The sequence below is a fragment of the Zasmidium cellare genome, assembly GCF_010093935.1.
Source record: "Zasmidium cellare ATCC 36951 unplaced genomic scaffold M409scaffold_5, whole genome shotgun sequence".
Lineage (NCBI taxonomy): Eukaryota > Fungi > Ascomycota > Dothideomycetes > Mycosphaerellales > Mycosphaerellaceae > Zasmidium > Zasmidium cellare.
The window spans coordinates 560,046-578,766 of NW_022986949.1; the positions used below are offsets into that span (position 1 = coordinate 560,046).

Below are 18,721 nucleotides of genomic sequence, written 5' to 3' on the forward strand. Positions count from 1 at the left end.
TTCTTACCAATTCCAGATCTCTACCCTCACTCACCGCCAAAGACATCATCAACCACACCAGGCATAGCACATAATCGAAAAGTAAAGTGAACTTTCAGAAATATGTTTTAATAAAAGTCTCGTTCATTCAAATTCCCAAAGCATAGTAGAGTAGATGAGTAGATGCATGTCGCATGCCCGCATTAAAAAGCCAGAGTCCCGATCAAGTAGCTAATTCCCCGAAAAAGAAGATGCAGTCAAAAAAAGGTCTCGCCAACCCTTGCACTCATGTCATTTCAACAACCTCTCTCGCTCGACATCCCATCCATCCTCCGAGTCAAAACCCCAACATGCTGTTCTGTCATCGCATCATAAGCCAATGGTGGCGTGTTCTTCGTCGTGTGCATATCAGGTTTGTTTGTCTTCAGAGTGATCTGTCCGTAGTAGTCGAGAAAAAAGAGTCGAAAATCCGTGGTGTGGTTGTGTGTCTCATCAACATCGTCATGACAAATTCCAGCCGTCCGTCCGTGTAGAATCAAGTAATGAAATTGGAGGTAAACCCATGCCCGAACTCCTGCACAACACCGGTCAAAAGGTCCATCTTCATCATCGCTCCCGTCCATCCAGATGCAGTCGCAGTCGCAGTAAATCAAGGCAAGAACATGTGGTGGTATCATTGGTGTCGCATAAGCATATCAAATGGCAGCTAGCAAGGAGTTCCAGCCAATTCCGCAACGCCGTTCCTGGTATGGTGTTGTGTCGTTGTAAGTGTCAAGAGAGGAGGTAAGGTGGTCGTGCTGTCAGGTCTTTGTTCGTCGAGGTGGTGTCTCATGGTGATACGCGGATTGTCGCAGAGTGAATCAGACACAATGCCCGTGTACCCGGAACGCCGTGGTGGGTGATGCAAGGGGTCATGACATGTCTATTCTGGGTCTGTAGAGGTGTGCTCGAGCTGGCTTCGTGTAACCATTTCTCGGCTGTCGGAGATCGGAAGATGCCGGTGTGAGATTAGGTGTACTGGTCGACAAGTGGCCATCCACTCGGGAGTGGGAGCTGTTGGATGGGAGACAGACGTGTTGGCTGGGCGATGAGACCTTTCTAAGGTATCATCTCCATACCATACTCGTCTTCCTCCTTGAACTCGGCATTCCAGTACTGGTTGGATGGCTGTGAGATGCCGCTGCCCATTGGCGACACCGGTGGGAGGGACTGGCCGTTGGATGATTGGTCACTGCTGACGCTGTCGCCGGCGATGTTGGTGTAGCCAGGGACTCGTAAGCCAGAGCCCTGTGCTCGGGAGTAGCCAGGGAATCCGCCGAGTTGGTGGTGCTTGTTGAGAATCTCCAGGATCTCAGACCGCATCCGCTTCTCCTCTTCGGTGGGGTTGTAAGGCCAGCTACCGCCCAGGCGCTGCACAAGCTCCTTGAGCTCCTCTTCCTGGCGGAGCTTGAGGTGCATGTACCACATCATGTCTCGAGTCCAAGCGACGGATCCGTTCAAGATGTCACCCTTGTTTGGGCCCTTGTCCTTCTCCTCCATGGGGAGGCCTTGCGTGATGTTGCCGGCGCCTGAGCGACGCTGGCCGCCGAGCAAGGAGGATGCGTTGGGTGGCGACATGCCAGTGGCGTTGGCAATGGATGGCGAGAGTGGCGCATTGGTCTGCAAGTGCTTGCGCACCTTCTCATCTTCGAGTCGGTGCTGTGGCACAAGCGTGCCAAGGTCGTGGATGCGCTCGTTGATGTTGTCGCGACGGCGTCGCTCCACCAAGTTGTGAGACTCGCGCCGCCGACGTCGCTTCTGTTCCTGTGAAGTGGGGAATGGTGGACCTCCGCCGGTACCAGGCTCCATCTTGGTGGGAAGTGACGACGCCACTTTGTGATGGTGAGTGCTCTTGAGCACTTCGGAGATCTGAGCGTGAACTGGTTGGCCGTTGGCAGGTGATGGGAATGGTGATGAGGCGTCCCAGCTGTGGCCGCTTGGTGTGCTATCCCAACCGTTGCCGATGGAACCTTGCTGTCGATGTTGAATTGGTTGCATGCCGGGGTGTGCGTAGTCGTCAGTTACTTGTAGGTGGTTCATGCCTGGCGTGTTGGGGGTGGCAGGTGACCGTGAGTCAGACACTTTCCTGTCGAGATGCTGCTGCATGTGAGGCCGAAAGCCGGCTTGTGATGGCATACTGTGACCACCGAACTGCTGCTGCTGCTGCTGGCCGACGGGCCGGAACTGGCCGTAGTTGAAGTCGTTTGTGAACGGCGATTGGATTGGGCCACCGTCAGGCGTGTGGGAGAAGACGTTGCTGTGTTGATTCAACTGCTGCTGGTTCAGAAAGTTTTGCATGCCTGAGTTGAAGTCAAAGTTGCCGCCTTGCTGGTTGTGGCTGTTGATCTCGAGATCAAGCAGCTCGTCATCTGCTATCCCGGAATTGCCCAGGTTGAAGCTTGACGACATGTAGCCGTTGCCATTGGTCAGGTTGGCGGGGTTGACGTTCATGTTGTTGGAGTTCATGTGACCAGTGTGCTGGCCCTGGGGGAATTGCGAATATTGGTTGACGTCGAAGAAGTCGTTGGGCTCCGGCTTGATATATGGTGAGGTGGCAGAAGCCATTGTGCCGGTCTCGTCTATGCCGTCGTCAAACGCGAACTCAAGGGGTGAATCTCGCTTGCTGGAGATGTCCTTGGGCTGGCTTTCAAACGGCGGAAATGTGGTGAGGTTCAAGTCTTCTCTGGCTGTGGTAGAAAGGTACGTCAGCCAAGGAATCTCTATAGTCGGGCACTCCCGGTGCGAGACCGGTGTAGGGACGCGAGCGGTATAGATGCATGGTGTATCCATGGTACCCATGGCTTTGCATGTTTGCCCAAAGACCTCGAAGCTCAAGCAGTGCGAGGGCGATATGGACGGGGAAGCAGGTGGGATATAAGTAGGAGGGCGGGTACTCACAGGTTGCAGGCATTCCTCGAGTTGATGATCATACAATCATGTCACTGTTTGTCGACTGCTGTAGGTGCTTCTCCTCTCTGTGCTACCGGCCAGCGCTATGGTGTCGTGGCAGATTCAATGTCTGGCTGTGCGGTGTGGCGGGCGGCGGCACTTTGATATGCCGAACGTCTTGCTGACAGGCGTGGGTGTTTGCCTGGCACAATAATAGGACCGGACGAGTAAGCCGCTTGAGTACGGCGGTGTCTGCGCTCCAATGGGGAACGAGGTGAGCGAGCACAAATCTCGTGTCAGGCTATGACGTGCGGCTCTCGCGTGGGAGAAGTTGGAAGTTCGAGCGAGGAGGGGGGAGGAGTCTGGAGAGATATGCGAGTTAGCTCCCTGGTCTCATGGACGGAATATCAAATTGTTCGGCTGGCTGCAGGCGCATGAAATTTGCGGGTCGGGGTATGCACGCAGAGGCGTCGGCGACGGACAGGCAGCGTTGATGCGTCGCCAAGACGCATACGTGGAGGATGCCCGGCTCGTTGCGATGAGGCTGGTATAATACTCTGCCGTCGCCAGGAGCAGCGTTGTGGGTGTAGGCGACGGTGTGCGACTCACGCCGATGCCGGGAGAGGACAGCGAGGCGAGGGACAGTACAAGCACGCAAGCACTCACCTTGAGGCCGCCTGAGGTATCTTCTTCAACAGCGGGCTGGCTGCAGGTGTTGAGGCGAGGATTGGTGTATCTCGCGCGTGGAGGCGGATGGGTGCGTGGCGAGGAGGTCGAGGATGAGTCGGTCGTTCGTGCGGCGGTCAGCGCGGCGGTGGTGCTGCTGGCTGGCTCGGTCTTGGGCTCGGCGACGGTGGAGGAGGTGCTGCAGGCGGGTATGAACGGCTGGGCCGACACCTCCCACGCGCACAAAGAGATCGAGGTGGGCGTCTGTATCGAAGGCCTGCCTGGCGGGGTGCAGGGCAGGGCAAGCAGTGGTTTTTGGTGCGACGTGGAGAGAGGTGCGCGCAAATCCCCGACTCGCACTTGCCTGCGCTGGGTGCTGCTAATGGCGGGGAGGATCTGATCGCTGGCAGAATGCGGAGGTTTGCCGAGCGCTGCCCGTGCGTCCTTTATCTGTGGCGGTGGCGTCTGTCTGTGTGCGACGCGGCTGTCAAGCTGGTCGTGTCGCAAGGGAGTCGACAACAATGCAGCGACCAGAGAGGGATGTGGTCGCAGTGGTGATGGAGGAGGAGGAAGTGTCTTCGGAGGCCGGAGGTGGTGATGGGCGAGTGAGACTGGCCGTCGGGTTGGCACTGATGAGGCGCTGCTGCTTGCTGCAGGGCGGTGTGAAAGCGGGCGGGCGAATACTGGCGGCTTGGCCTGAACCTTCAATTCTGCCGCTGGGTCGTCCACAGATCTGGCACGTCTTGGTCCCGTGTAACCAGTGGCCGTCGACGACGATGTTGATGGGCGGTCGACTCGGTGTGCAATTCCGCGCGATGACGGCAGAGGAGATGCTCGATGTCCTCGGGTGTTCGGGCTCCCTGGTCCAACGACGATGCGGTCGGCGCTTGCTATCCGTCTGATTGACTGAGCGCGGCTGCGGCGGCCTGGCTCTTCCACCACGGCAAATGTTGGGTTCGTGCAGGAAGAGGGTTCACAGTTCGCAGCCTCAAGGCACACGGCAAGGCGCGGCTGATGATGCTTCTGGTCAATGATGATGATGACGGGCAGCAGCGTGTCGGGCTGTACGGCTGGAACGACAACGACGACGACTGGAGTGAGATGCGGAACGACGTGATTTTGGGACGAGCAGAGCCGCTTCCTTTGTACTGTCACGCCAAGCGACGAGGCTCACGAACGGGAGCGAGCGAGCAGGCCATTCGCAACATGGTTTCACTCTTGGGACGCGCACCATGACCATGACTCCTTGACTCATATAACCCTCCCCCCACCCCCCTCGCCCACTACAACCAGCGCTGCTCGTCTTTGACCCAGGCCGCCGGACTCAGCGCCTGGGATGCGCGAGCTTGCCTACCTAAGCCTGCACCAACACCTCAGGATGTGGAGGATTGTGGGTGCACCGTAATGTGTGGCCATATTCAGCCACTCTCGCCGACGCCCTCGCCCGCTTGAGACATGCCCTTCGATATCCTGCTGGCGACCTGCCCACGGCCGCATTCTGGCGGGCGGCGGCGGTGAGGGCCTCAGACAAGGCGGCACACGAATCAGGTCATTGCACGCCGACCTGTCTCTGCCCGTTCGCTGCGGCGGCCCAGTGAGCGAGCGACTTCTTTGACCACGCTGCGCATCACACGCCGCTGCAGCTCCCAAGTGCCGTCATTGGCGAGATCGAGGTTCGCGTCGATCGCATCGCATCGCATCGCCTGTAGGTCCTGGAGCATGCTGCACGCAATCTTCCTTCGTGAGACCCTGCAGAGGGTGGTAGGTACATGTAGCTACAGTAGGCCCAAACGTTGATGCTGCGCTGCTGCTGAATGAAAGCGTCGCTAGCGGGAACTGGTGGGTGGTGGCCGCGCCGGATCCTTTCCGCAGCGTTGCTGAGCTTCAACGCCCATCACCACCGAACGTCGCATCTCAGGCTGCGCTTCGTCCTGATACAGAGCTATACCGTCGCCACATTCACACACCCAGCTACCCCCCGGCCGCTCCCTGAGGCACTCGACCGCCATCTTCGCCGCCGGACACCCCCCTCCCAGTCGGTTCGCGCGGCACGCCGGCCCAATAGGCAGCACAATTCCCCCAATCTCACCCATCACGCCCATTCAAATCCTCGACGGCACCCTAGCACAGCTCCGCTGCTCGACGACATCCTCAAACGCGCTACCACCACCGCACACAAAGACCGCCCGCGGCGCAACCATGGCCTCGACGTCGTTCAGAGACAGCATCAACAGCTTGGGCTGGGCACGCCGCGAGCAGCCCGCCAACACCAACAGAGAGACGCCCCTGCTCGGCTCCCTCTCAAAGTATAATCCTTTCAACACCCAAGGCAACGTACGACTGCCCACCACCGAGGGCGAAGCTCCCGGCGCACCGCTGCCTGCGCGGACCCGGCGGGAAGAGGAAGAAGGGTGGTTTGCGCGTAAGTCTACGACATCATCGTGTCCATCCCTACACGCACCACATCGTCGTTATTACTGTGCTCGTGTCTCGGCGCGAACGGAGCCTGCTACTGCTGCTGCTGCTGCTGCGACATGCTCGTTCTTGGACATGTTCGCATCATGCATACGACCGACGTGGGGGCGCATGAGCTTGGTTTCGGCCTCTCACACACAAAGGCGGCCGCAGCTTGCAGCCAGGTCTCGGCCACGCGAAGCAGCAGCGACAGTTGCAGCAACCGCACGCACCTCGACATTGCTCGCAGCTTGCAGCAACCTAGCCGTGGACGCGCCGCCACAGGTGACGATGTCCAGTTCCTGCGTTTGCGCCAGACGTGCATGCGACAGCCAGGTTTCTCCCTAGCGCCTCCACCCCCAAGTCATCCACCACTTCGAAGCAGCAGCAGCAGTAGCAGCAGCGAGCTCGCCCGCCTGCAGCCTGCCCGGCCCTGCACTGCACATCAACCAAGCCGAGACATTGCTAACGTCTTTGCTATATTGCAGTAAGTCGATGGGACAGAATCCTGATCTTCGGCGGCCTCAACATCGCCGCCATCGCCCTCTTCGTCGTCTGCTTCACCCTTCTGCCTATTCTGAGCCTCCGGCCGCGCAAGTTCGCCATACTGTACGTATCGTCACCTTCCACTTCGTCTCGATCGAATCCAAAGCCGCTCCCAGCCCAAACCACCAACCCTGCCCCATCACAACGAGAGGGTGTGCTGCTCTCTCGTATTTCCCGCTCCCATCCAAGTATTTCTCTCATCTCTTCCCAATTCCACGCTCGCGTCGAATCATTCCTCGCGTTGGCAGCCACGCGGCGTGCGATGGAGTGCTCTGCTCGTCCGCGGCCACTTATGCAATGGGACCGCCCGCCTGACCACAAGGTTAGTGCGGTCCGGGGTGCGTGCAGCTGCTGCAACCACTCCACGCAGCCGCCCGCTGCAACCAGCAGAGCCCTCGTGTCGATCCACTACGACCTCTGCTATCATGCTATCATACTATCACCTCTTGGGCTGCTTCTGGTTGGGTTGAGTTGATTGCGCTGCTCGCACCTACTATCAACACGAACACCGTCCCAACTTTCCTCCTCACTCAACATTGTTGATCATGCACAATCCGAGCTCTTGCGCTAACAGCTGGTCAGATGGTCGATGGCGTCGGCCCTCTTCTTGGGCTCATGGGCAGTGATGATGGGTCCGCTCGTCTACGGTAAGCAGCCTTCTACTCTGTTGATCCTTTGCCACACCTTGCCATCGCTCGCGCCTGGTTGCGCCCGTCAATCATGGCACGCCAATCCGGAGCGTGCCACCTCCCGTCGTCTACCTACCCTCACATCTCGCTCGCAAAGTTGCAGCCGATTCGATCAGGGTGCTACCAAGATAGGAACTTTGCTGATCTCACCCAACAGTGCGCCATCTGATCTCCCAAGAACGATTACCCTTCACAGCCACATACTTTGGAAGCATTGCGCTGACGTTGTACTTCGCCGTCGGGGTAAGTCTCCCAAAACATTCCCCAAAGTCCGTTCGGAAGTGTACGGAGCCGCGCAGCCCTCACCACACCACTACACCCTCTTGTTCAGACACCCAAGTCTGCGAAACCTGTTCGCGCACTCACAAAGATATTGTGTTTCTTGCCGATCATTTGTCGCACCTTTGTCTGGCCAACATCCCGCCTCTCCGCACTTGGCTTTGCGCCCGCCCTATCTCACGCTCGCCACCATCCCTTCACCACTTCCCTGCTCACTTCACAGTTCACACCTCGACTATGGATATTGGCCAAGCCGCACTTGCCGCATCTTGTCGTCATGCAATTGATTCCAAGAACGATATGCTGACCTCCATCTTTCTACCTTCAGCTCCGAAGCAGCATCCTCACATTGATGTCGTCGATAGTCCAGCTCGTCGCGCTGGTGTGGTACCTCGTCAGCTATTTCCCGATGGGCTCGCAGGGCCTAAGGTTCGCAGCGCGGTTTGGAGGCAGCCGCATCTCGGCGTGGATGGGCGATTGAAAGACTCCATCTTTCTAGCGTATGTATGTATGTCTTGTACAGCCAATAAAACACTCACCAGCATCTCTATCAACGGCATGCCTGAAATGGCACTCACTCCAACATTACCAAGCTATGTTCATGCAACCAACGCTCCAATGATTTTCTCTAAGCGCCCGCCACGGACATGCACTCCACACACCCTGCAGGCCCGGCCTGGCAGCTTTCTTTCAACCGCACCTGGACGAAGCACTTGGCCATTCATCCATTCATGCACCGTCGATCCCCTTTCATGCCGCCACCCGCCTGACCGCGAAACTCGCACGCCCGACGGTCTGGAGCTTATTAATTGCCGGACAGGATAGATTACTTTGCGTCTCAGCTTGACTGGCTTCGCACCTCATCCTACTTGCTTGCTTGCGATCAAGGTCGAGGTGAAGGTGTAGGTTTTCGCTCCCATCCCTCCCTCCTTCATTCTCATATCAGCACCGTCGCGAACGATGAGTGAGGTGAGGCGAGGGAGTGTGGGTGGTTGGATGGATGGATGAACCCTCATATCGCACAACGTCGAAGGTTACCATGCTCCCTCCACTCCCTCCCTCTTCATATCCCATCCCGTTAGGCGGATAGAATAGCAGGGAATGGAAGGTAATCTCATCTCTCCCGTCCTGTTCGTAGTCAAGTGACTCTCATCACGCGGACGAGGCGAGGCGATGAGAGTCTCGCTGCTGCTGTTGCTGCGAAGAAGAGGAGGACCCGACAATAGAGCGACTCACCGTTCCATCCCATCTAAACTTTGTCTGGAATGGAAACGTCGGAGTGTAGCCCGTCCCGTCCGTGGTAGTGTTTCTCAGCCGGTAGTTGAGTAAGTGATGCGCAGTGAGAGCGGCCCCTTTGACCACGTGCTGATTGCTTGCGATAAGGATAGCGATAAGGACGAGAACGAAGGAAGGATTGGGAGCTGGGAGAGCGAGATTCAGCCGAGCGAGAGAGGCAGAGGGTCGGGTGAGTAAAGACTGGAGAGGTGAGGCAAGGTAAGGCTGTCATGTGATTTGTTGTCTTTCTTGACTTTCGTGTGTGGGAGGATGATTCGTCATGTGGTTCCCTCTCTCTTATCTCCGTTTTCCACGCTGCCCTCCTCCTTCGATATGGAATGGAGAAGACACGATGATGTTACGAGTCCGGGAATCCACCGCCAGGCAAGCTTCGTGAGAAACGAACGTCACATCGGCGAGCTGCGATGGAGGAGGATTCTTTGCGCTGATGCTGACCACCCCGGAATTCCTTCTATACATACATCGTTCCTTGCGTGCGTGCGTGCGTGCGTGCGTGTTAGTTATGTGCATGCATGCATGCGTGTTCCTATGACAAGCATGCATGCTGCAGCCTTACAGTACCGAATCCATCCTGTCTGACGGAGAATTAGGTCTTCGGTCGCTGACGAGCGATCGTTCCTTTAGGATTCAACTTTACTGCCTGAACGAGTGGAAGTGGGAGTGGGAGATACGAAGAACACCAAAATCTCCCATCTTCAGGATCTCTGCAAGTCCCACGTTTTACATTCATAATCATATTCATATTCCAGGCGGTGAGATTTCCAAAACGGCACGTTAGATCGGGGATTAGCGATGGAGGAAGGATACAGGGCTGAGGGTTTTGGGCGGTTGGTTTTGATCCCGAATTTTGGGGTTCTGTCTGTGTGTGTGGCTTGGGAAGAGGATCTGGATGTAGGCATTAGGAGGTGGCGAAATTTGAATGAGGGCTGACGAAGACGAAGACGAGGTAGGTGTGTCTGGCGGTGTTGGGTCTTGTGAGAGGGTGTTTGAGGCGTTTGTTGGGGGGTGAGCAGTGAGGCTTGGTGTGGCGCGTGTGTGGTGGTGTTGTGGCCTGAGGATGGGGGGATTTGGAGTTCGGAATCAATTTTTTCTTTCTGTATTGAGAGTAACTTTTCTCGGCATGTGAAAGGTGGAATAATTCATTCACTCCACATCCTGGTCGAGCGGAAGCGTCCGCGGCGCTAGCGTGAGTCTAATCACGCACGGCTCAAGTCTTGAATAGATGGGTATCGAGCTGTTTGCACTCGTGAGCACTTTCGATAGAGCGTGCAATGATACGGACGATCGTTCTCTTCCACCGCTTTGGGCAAAAGTTGCATCCAGCGGATCAATGTTTCGTGTCTTTCGAGGTCGCTTTGTTACTGTCCAGAGTTGGGTAAATGTATCAAAGAGTCCCATTGTCATATTTGGATGAACATGATGCCTAGTAGACACTTCAAGTGAGATGTGTACGGTGACTCGTTCTGGAAACGTCTCACCCCTCGCAACACCCATTCACTTCGTCCGAATTCTAGCACGGTTTTTGTCTTACTAGTCAAGTCCAGATGACATAAAACTGTTGACTGCTTCCTTCCCGCCCAAACGAATCAATCAACACTCTCTGCTGCCCGCCGCGAAACATGGCAGCGTCCTGGAAAGTCAAGACTATGCCTCTGAATGACGACACGCTCCCTCCCGCATCGGCCTCCGAACTGAAGACGAGTGCGAAGACCAGGACTGTGGTCCCTGCCTCCTACAATTCCTTCTTCTGAGATACTTCTCCGCCCCACATCTTCTGGACGATAGAAAGATTCCGGACGAAGAGGCACAATTCTCCATCCAGACCTTCGTTGACAACGCCGCACGCGACTGGCAGCACATCCGCGACAGGCTGCAAATCTATGGAGACGCCCTTCGGTCGAAGTGGAAGAAACTCTCGAAGGCGAATCGCAAAGCGCTCATTCTCCAAGCGCAACCGGATCTCTCCCCCAACAAATCTCCGGAGCAGCGCATCATGTTCGAAATCGAGAAGCCAGAAAAAGACAGCAGGATCGGCATACTTTCAACTACACTCGCACAGGCCAGCGTTCTCGATCTGGTGCCTGAGAACCTCTCACTTCAACAGCGCAATGCGTTTCTGGTCCCATATCTCAACATAGAGACGCTGGTTGATGATCAGAGCCGTCTGCTCAGCTTACTTCACAATCGGTCGGTGTGGACGCTCGAGGAGTGGGTGCCTTTCGATGCGGAGCAGATGCGTATGGGCTTTCAGCGCGGATTTCTAGCGGAAAAGTTCAGCACGAAGTGCGTTGGCATGTTTGGTGAGCAGTTTGGACAGCTACTCGACTGGAACAAAGACGCCTGTCATAGCTGGGCGATGGTTGGTTACCCACTGGCAAGTCTGGTTCTCGAAGCGCAAGCTTTCCTACTGAGTTTTCTTCGCAAGGTGGTGGATCTCCTGTACTTTCTCCAGACAGATCCAGCATACCTGCAACACTGCATACGTCTCGGGAGCCAAAAGATCCACCCTGACCAGGATCCCGACGCAGCATGGCTAGGCAAAGCAGCAGAGTTGGTGTTGTGGGAGTCGATCAACGATATTCGGCGGCTAAGGCATGTCGTTGAGCAGTGTGATTACCTGGTGGATCTCGAGCATCTAGAACCTATGAGTGTCGAGAGTCCAGGCCCATCAAGATACGAGATGGCATTTTCGGTGCTGTCTTTCACCACATGCAAAGACCTTGGTGACTGCCTAGAGACTATGAGGAGGATGATCCATACGGATGGCGACTTCCGCAGCAGCTACAACTACTGGTGCACCAGCAACGGCACGGTGAAAGCCAAGCTGAAGTGGGACGGAGAGAAAATTGGCGGTCAGAAGCGACTTTTCGAGAACGATCCGCTCTTGTGGGCGCTTCTGACCCTTGCGGATAGCCCTTCGGACCTGGGAGCAAACAACAAGTCTCTCGCAATGCGGCTGATCGATGACTGCTTGAAGGATCCAAAGGAGAGGAGACGAATCTCTCCGCCCTTCTACGCCTTCCTCTCGAAGTTCGCGCTCTACGACCTGATGTTGAGCGAACTGCATCACCTTCGTCCGCGCCTTATTCCTTTCAACCCTGAGACGATGCTGGAACACAACGAGGAGTGCTGGCTCGCGCTTAGATACCCCACTCACGGCCCAAGGAAGCAGTCCCTCGAAGAGCTGCATCAGATCAAGCCCTTGCTCAAAAAGGTCTGCGAGAAACCTTGGCCAAAAGGCAAGAAAGACGAGAAATGGCATGAGGAGGCACAGATCATCCGGCAAGACATGACACGGCCAGGTCAATTTTCGTGGGCATGTGTTCTGGACCCAAGCCTCTGCGTGGCATGTGTCGAGAGGAGATCGAGACGGAGCTTGCTTTCATGGCTGACGATCTTAGCTATGAGTATGAGGCAGAGATCGAAGCTGAGAATGACGAGGTTGACAGGTATGTTCAGGCTAGAGATACTGCCAAGGCTGCCAAACGAACTGTTCTGAAGGCGGCTGCGGAGTCGACGCAACAGACTGTCTGGGGCGAGGAAGAGCAGGATAAGTTTGACGTAAAGCCTGGTCGGATGAAGCCGAAAACTCGAGCGGAGAAGCATCACCAGAGATCAATGAAGTAGACGTCCAAGCTGCGAGACTGGCGGGAACTCTCACTCTATCCGAGGAGCCCCCTCCAGCAAACACCATCGAAGTCAACGCAGAGTCCATCCGGATCTTCTCCAGAATGTTCTCATCTGGCGAAGAGAGCAAAGGCATCGTCAAGTGGCAGCAGGTTGTCACGGCCATGGCGGACGCAGGCTTCGCAGCGACTCATTGCGGCGGTTCAGCGGTGTCCTTCTGTCCAATCGAAGGTGCTTCAATGAAAGGCTCGATTGTGTTCCATAAGCCGCATCCGGAGCCAAATGTGGATTCCGTGATGTTGCACATGATGGGGAAGAGGCTGAGGAAGTGGTTTGGATGGGGGAACGAGACGTTTGTGGAAAGGGAAAAGAAGAAGGATTGAAGAGAGGATTTCAGCGTTTGGGAAGGAGACATGGGAAAGTGATGCTGTGGGATAGGCTAGACTAAAGTGAGGCACGAAATGAAGTCAATGTGGAGCCAAAGTCAAGCCTAAAGTAATCGCAGACTGAATCTTATTGAAGTCAAAGTCTACTCATGCCCTTCTGACCTTCTGCATCAGTCGTTCCTGATGGCCTTCTCATCTCCAATGTCTGCAGACGTATCCTCTTTGGCTGCTTCCTTTCTACGAATCAAAATTGCTACAAGCGTCATGGCAGCTGCAACCAGACTCGCACCGGACAAGCCAATCGAGGTATACAGCGACACTCGAAACCCGCGCAAAGTGTTCGGCTGGGCCGTGTATGCTTCCACGGTACCAGCTATACCAAGGCCCAGTGCCTGTGAGTAGTAGACAACGGTGCCAACCAGTGAGGCACCAATACCTTGACGCTCCGGGGGCACCGATTGACTGAGAAGTAGCGTTGCCGCTGGAAAACTGAGATCCATGGCGAAAGGCGCTACAACAAAGAACCAGAAAAGTTGCTTCCAGTACAGTTGATACAGAGGTATCGTGGCGAGGAGAATACTGTCAACCACGAACCACACGGTGGCCAGAGTGAGGATTTCTGCCCCATTGAATCCTCGGGCCATCAAGAAGGTGTTGAGCAAGGAAGCGGCCAGTCCGAGAGGCAAGACCGGAACCTGCTTTGCTGCTGCAAGCAAGAGCGACTCTCCTTGTAGTTCGACCAGAAACGTGACGACGTAGAACACGGTGATACCGAAGGAGGACCACGCAAGGCCGGTCACCAAAAGAGCTGAGCCGCCTTCCCATGACAGTTCTCGCACTGGAAGTAGCGGGTGGTCCACCATTCGCTCCAAGAATACGAAAGCAACGCAAAGTGCAACACCCACGCAGAGCGTGGCAATGCACTCAGCATCTTGCCACCCCGTTGCAGGTGCTCTGACCCAGGCAAAGCAAAACAAGACGAGCCCCGAGACGCCAGCCAAGGTATTGATTGGATGAAACTTCGGGCGTTGGCTGTCATCCTGGAGGCCAGATGAATGTCGAGTCTGTGGCACCACCAGAGCTGTAGCGGCCGCTAGCACCATGCACACAATTGTCGTGGTCCAGAACATCCAAGGCCACCAAGCCAGTTGAGCGAAGAGAGCTGAGAACACACAGCCAAGGACCCATCCGGCGGGTGAGCCAAACGCGTAGAGAGAGAAGACTAGGTTCTTCCGTGGACCTTCGCGGTAGGTGGATCCGAGCAAAGCAAGAGCACACGGCACAATGGCTGCAGATCCAACGCCTTGGAGACCCCGACACACGGCATAGAAGACGAAGGAGTGAGCGTAAACGCTCAAGCCAGCCATGAGTGACGATAGGGCAATGATTATGAGAGCCGCTACCAAGCATACTCGGTGTCCGTACATGTCTCCAATACGTCCTGCTGGTAGCATAAAGGTGCCTTTCCATATCCTATGTTAGCTACGTCTCAGCTGGGTCTGGACGAACCGGGAGAGAACGCCGTACCTGATGTAAGTCCATATGCCTACACCATAATCAGCACGTGTCCAAATGCAAACGGCTTTCCAGCCCAAGTGAATGCGTACCGCAGGTCCCCATGTTGCATCAGCAACGCTGGTATGAAACTCCTCGCGAATGATCGACGTGATGAAGATTCCCTGAGCCAACAGAGCTTGAACCATGGCTTGTGCTGAGACGATGACGAGAAGCATCGCGATTTCTCGATAGAGAGGAGGAGGAGTGATGTGGAATGCATTGCTCTTCTCGGAGTTTGATTTGAGCGGAGCCATTCTGAAAGGATGTGCCGCTGGGACGACTGCGAAGGGGTGGAAGAGGACAAGAGTAGACGACGCGCAGATGGACGAGGTACACGAGTTCCTATCTATGTATTATAGATATCGAGGCAAAGCCTTACCTGGACCACAAGGGGTCTGCGTAGCCAATCAGCGACCGCCGTTCCTTAGCGTCTCTCTAGTCGAAGCTTATTCGCAAGGTTGCTTGTGCTTCGCTTTGTAATGTACAGACAGCTATGATCCATACCCTGGGTCTTTGACACTCCTGCGTACACCACGTCATTGACCATATGAGCTTCCAGCAGCCAAAGCGAAGGTCAATCCGCAACATGGCCGGTATTGTGAGTCGTGAATGGGCTGCTCGAAGACCCCGTTTCAACAAAACATCGAGCGGATGCTCGACCTGCAGGTAGCATATGTTTGAGCATAGCAGACATTGTAGGTGGCTGACACTGGTCCAGGCACAGACACCTCAAATGTGACGAAGAGCGACCGCTCTGCCGTCGCTGCCGACGAGACGGCAGGTCGTGCGGCGGATACACAAACATCGTGCCAGCCTTGCGCTTTGAGCTACTAAGTGATGCTGTCGAGAGGCGAAGTTATAGCTACTTCTTCGAGGTCGTGGGCCCACAGTCTTCTGGACACCACGAGAAGGGGTTCTGGACCATCGCTTTGAGGCAGATTTCTCACGCGAACATCGCCTTACTGCACGCTGTAGCCGCACTCGGAGCTATCGAAGAACATCACCACGCGGAAGATCCGTTGCGTCGAAGAGCACTGCGCACTTTTGCACTGGCACAATATGGTCAGTCGCTCAGTGGTCTGAGGAAGAGCGTGCGCAACGGCGCCGCCTCTGCACTGGTAATACTCGTCGGCGCCGTTCTGCACATTACTATGGAACTCCGTCAGAAAGGGGAGCAGGGCCCGGCCAAAGCACAACTCCGCACAGCGCTGCGCTTTCTTGCATCATCACATCGACACACGCCGTCAGAACGGGCCGTGTTACATCGCTGGATTCGGCCGATGCTTGGTCGACGCCTCTTACAATTTGAGCCGCAGGATAAGACTCAGACTCTGAACGACGGTGTCAGACTTGTAGAGACCAGACTGGAGGCTCCCGAATCGTACGAAGTCTCGGCGATATGGGGTGTCCCAGGGATCGACGAGGCTCATCACGAGTTGCAGTCCATCATCGAAACGACCTTCACTCGCATCCACCGCTCTGCTTCAAACGGATGCACTGACGAGATCGAACACGCTCTAAGTCGTGGCAGAGCTTGTTTGCAAAACTGGCAGAGCGCCTTCGACCAGAATTTCGCGCAACCTGGCAACAATCGAGAAACGCTACTTCCTCGAATCCTCTGCCAGTCCGCAATCCTCATCATCCAAACGGTAATATCCACGAGCCGTCCACCCCACGACGAAGACTTCGCACGACAAATCGATGCCTGCGAAGCATTCATGCAGTTACACAAGACAACCGGCCACGAGGGAGGCGCGTTTTTCGTGGACCACGCGGTAATTCCCAGCTTGTTCTTCGCGGCCGTGCAGTGCAAGGACGCCTCACTCTCCGCACGAGCAATGCGAATATTACAAAACCGGCCATGGCGAGAAGGCTTCTGGGATTCTCGGGATGTTGCCGAAGAGGCTAGGCGGGTCAGGGGGCTTTTCAGTGAGCGGGCGCTGCGGATCGATGGGCTTGGGGAGCATCCGTATCTTGGGTGTGCGTGGGAGTTTCTTGGGGGTTGTGGATTGATCGTTTCGAATCGTGATGCGGGCGTGAATACATTTTCGAAGCCTCCGTGATTGGGCTTGCATACCCTGTTTAGGGTGATGTTTTGATGGCGTGCGTGCCAAGTGAGGCTTGGAAGGAAGCCTGGTTGTGTTCGAATGAAGTCCGAAGTGAGCTCAGAGTAGGGTCAGAAGGACTTGGACTATAGATGAGTGAGTGGAAGGGGCGGATCACATGAAGTCCTGGGTCGAAGGCAGCATGGTTCAACTTCCTGGACCGCCGGCTCATGGAAGCTCTGGTCGTTGGGCTCGTGATTGTGTTTGTTGTCAAGGTCGAACCGTTGCGAGGTTGGAACACCAGGCAGAGGCGACAAGCCTTAGTCGAAGAAAGGCCTCTGCTGACATGATCATTGCATTTCCTCTTCCAATGCTACGTACTTCGAAAGTAGGTACGAGACAAGTGCCGTATCCCTTTCCCATGCTGCCCAAATGCTATGCTCTGCTGATGCTTCAAAACACAAGACCGCCCCGAACGCCTCGCTTCCATCCAAAAAGCTTTTCACCACAAGAAGCCACGACACTTGACCGTGCCGCAATTGCACCGCACTTTGTCCTTGTTCTCTGGATCTTTCTCGGCCTCTTCTCGCCGCCTAATTGCCTCATCCTCCTCCACCTCGTCGAGATCGAAGTAGTCGAAGGTCAGCTCCGTTCCAGCTCGGATGTTCTCGTACGCGAAGAAGGCGAGGTTGTACAGCTTGAAGTCGTTCTTGTTGAACGACACAACGTACTGTTTGCAGTTGGGCTCGCAGCTGTGATTGATGAAGCGGGTGGGTCCACCCATGTATTGTCCGTCGACGATGAAGCAGTCCTCGGGTTCAATTTCGCCGTCGTGCTCAGTGCTGAACTTGTCCAGGCTGAAGAAGTAGCTGTTCTTCATTTTGCCCGACTCGGTCTCTCGTCGATCGGCCTCTGTATCGGTAATAACTTCACCTAGGTACGTGTCGATAAATTCTCCAGCCATAAGGTCCTCGTTGCAGTATACGCCCCAGCCGCGATTCTCTGTCTTGAAGATAGTCAGTGGCACCTTGCGGCCTTTTTGGACGACCCGACTCTTGCATCTGGGACCGCACTTGCAATTGTGATTGCACTCGTACACAGGCTCCCGCTTCTCCAGGTAGTAACTGCCCAGCGTCTGCGGCACTGAGCGGTTGTCTTTAGGCGCACTGTAAGGAAAGCGTTTCGGCATTCCCATGGTGTCGATATCTTCGCCGGCCGCTTTCGCTTGCATGTATGTTGCGTGGAGTTTTGGATCCTTTCGCTCCAGGGCACGCTCGTCGACAGCGGCATACTCGAGGCACTCGCACCATTGCGTGTATTCGCAGCCCATGTTCTGTCCCATGTTGGGTTTGCACTTCTTGACACAGCCCTCATAGGCTTCGGGTTCCTGTGCGTCAACGCCGTCCCTCAGCACGTAGTCGTCAACGAAGGTAAAGTTCAGCGAAGGAGTCGTTGTGTCCACGAGATTTTGCAACTGAACACCTTTCACGGGCTTCAGCAGCTCAAGGAACCTCATTCGTATGGCAAGTTCGGATTGCTTTGTAGGCGCCTTACTTGCATCGAGGAGCATAGTTGGTGTCGGCAAAGTCGTGGAGTTGATCGTGACGACGTCTTCTCTCGCTGCTTCTGGCAGCTTTTTGACCGACTTGGCGATGACCCGGCCTTCCTTGCGCTGCAGGATGCCATTGTATACACGAGGGCCAAATGATCCTCCTGTCGTACGCTCCGCGCTTGGTGATCTTGAGCGGTCGGCACTGTTTGCTGGCGTAAGGAGACCATTCGCGGTATCACGTGACAGGACTTGGTCACCTGACAGCTTTCTCTTTCGGGAATATGAAAGAGATGAAGTCTCGGTCGGCCCATCAGTTGTAGTCGTTTCATTAGAAGATTTGCTCGCGTTGATGTTCTCCAGGTACAGTTGGACAAGGTGCAGGCAGTCGTCCAGCTCCGAAAGCGCGTGCCAGGACAGCACAGCGCGCGGCGGCCGTGGATAGATAGGATTGGTCCTCCAGCGGACAAGAAACTCCTCGGACTGGACAGATTAGTAAAGGTAGAAGTGAAGTGGAGCTTTGTAATGCTTACCTCGTCGCATTTTCGGTGGTAGAGTATCTCGACAATGTCTTTCGGCCTAATAGTGTAGACGGCGCGCTTGTTCGCCGTAGATGTCGGATATTTAGCCGGCATCGTAACGGGAAGGACCTTATTAGTAGATTTAACCACTTTCTCGAGTTTTTCGGCGCGAGTTTAGTTGTGTTTAGAGGTGTCTAAA

General features: G+C 55.4%; 7 protein-coding genes across 7 annotated transcripts; 3 read left to right on the forward strand and 4 right to left on the reverse strand.

Moving 5' to 3' along the window:
* Positions 1 to 1,077: 1,077 nt before the first annotated feature.
* Positions 1,078 to 2,817, reverse strand: M409DRAFT_18497 (uncharacterized protein; the record flags this gene model as incomplete). The annotated part of the gene is made up of 1 exon (XM_033804526.1): positions 1,078 to 2,817. One exon carries the CDS (start codon positions 2,815 to 2,817, stop codon positions 1,078 to 1,080), a length of 1,740 nt encoding a protein of 579 aa, XP_033672271.1.
* A 483-nt stretch (positions 2,818 to 3,300) lies between these two features.
* Positions 3,301 to 5,294, reverse strand: M409DRAFT_50829 (uncharacterized protein; the record flags this gene model as incomplete). The annotated part of the gene is made up of 2 exons (XM_033811642.1): positions 3,301 to 4,721; positions 5,138 to 5,294. The coding sequence occupies 2 exons, from the start codon at positions 5,292 to 5,294 to the stop codon at positions 3,301 to 3,303; spliced, it is 1,578 nt and encodes a 525-aa protein (XP_033672272.1).
* Positions 5,295 to 5,772: 478 nt separating this feature from the next.
* On the forward strand, positions 5,773 to 8,022 carry M409DRAFT_63687 (uncharacterized protein; the record flags this gene model as incomplete). Its single annotated transcript, XM_033815712.1, has 5 exons — positions 5,773 to 5,995; positions 6,516 to 6,636; positions 7,156 to 7,220; positions 7,420 to 7,505; positions 7,870 to 8,022. The coding sequence occupies 5 exons, from the start codon at positions 5,773 to 5,775 to the stop codon at positions 8,020 to 8,022; spliced, it is 648 nt and encodes a 215-aa protein (XP_033672273.1).
* A 2,434-nt stretch (positions 8,023 to 10,456) lies between these two features.
* On the forward strand, positions 10,457 to 12,847 carry M409DRAFT_50831 (uncharacterized protein; the record flags this gene model as incomplete). The annotated part of the gene is made up of 3 exons (XM_033811643.1): positions 10,457 to 10,538; positions 10,640 to 12,286; positions 12,405 to 12,847. The coding sequence occupies 3 exons, from the start codon at positions 10,457 to 10,459 to the stop codon at positions 12,845 to 12,847; spliced, it is 2,172 nt and encodes a 723-aa protein (XP_033672274.1).
* Positions 12,848 to 13,020: 173 nt separating this feature from the next.
* Positions 13,021 to 14,661, reverse strand: M409DRAFT_63688 (uncharacterized protein; the record flags this gene model as incomplete). The annotated part of the gene is made up of 3 exons (XM_033815713.1): positions 13,021 to 14,312; positions 14,378 to 14,396; positions 14,458 to 14,661. 3 exons carry the CDS (start codon positions 14,659 to 14,661, stop codon positions 13,021 to 13,023), a joined length of 1,515 nt encoding a protein of 504 aa, XP_033672275.1.
* A 332-nt stretch (positions 14,662 to 14,993) lies between these two features.
* M409DRAFT_18500 (uncharacterized protein) lies at positions 14,994 to 16,470 on the forward strand (the record flags this gene model as incomplete). Its single annotated transcript, XM_033804527.1, has 3 exons — positions 14,994 to 15,005; positions 15,126 to 15,142; positions 15,189 to 16,470. The coding sequence occupies 3 exons, from the start codon at positions 14,994 to 14,996 to the stop codon at positions 16,468 to 16,470; spliced, it is 1,311 nt and encodes a 436-aa protein (XP_033672276.1).
* A 484-nt stretch (positions 16,471 to 16,954) lies between these two features.
* M409DRAFT_50834 (uncharacterized protein) lies at positions 16,955 to 18,636 on the reverse strand (the record flags this gene model as incomplete). Its single annotated transcript, XM_033811644.1, has 2 exons — positions 16,955 to 18,484; positions 18,535 to 18,636. The coding sequence occupies 2 exons, from the start codon at positions 18,634 to 18,636 to the stop codon at positions 16,955 to 16,957; spliced, it is 1,632 nt and encodes a 543-aa protein (XP_033672277.1).
* Positions 18,637 to 18,721: the final 85 nt, after the last annotated feature.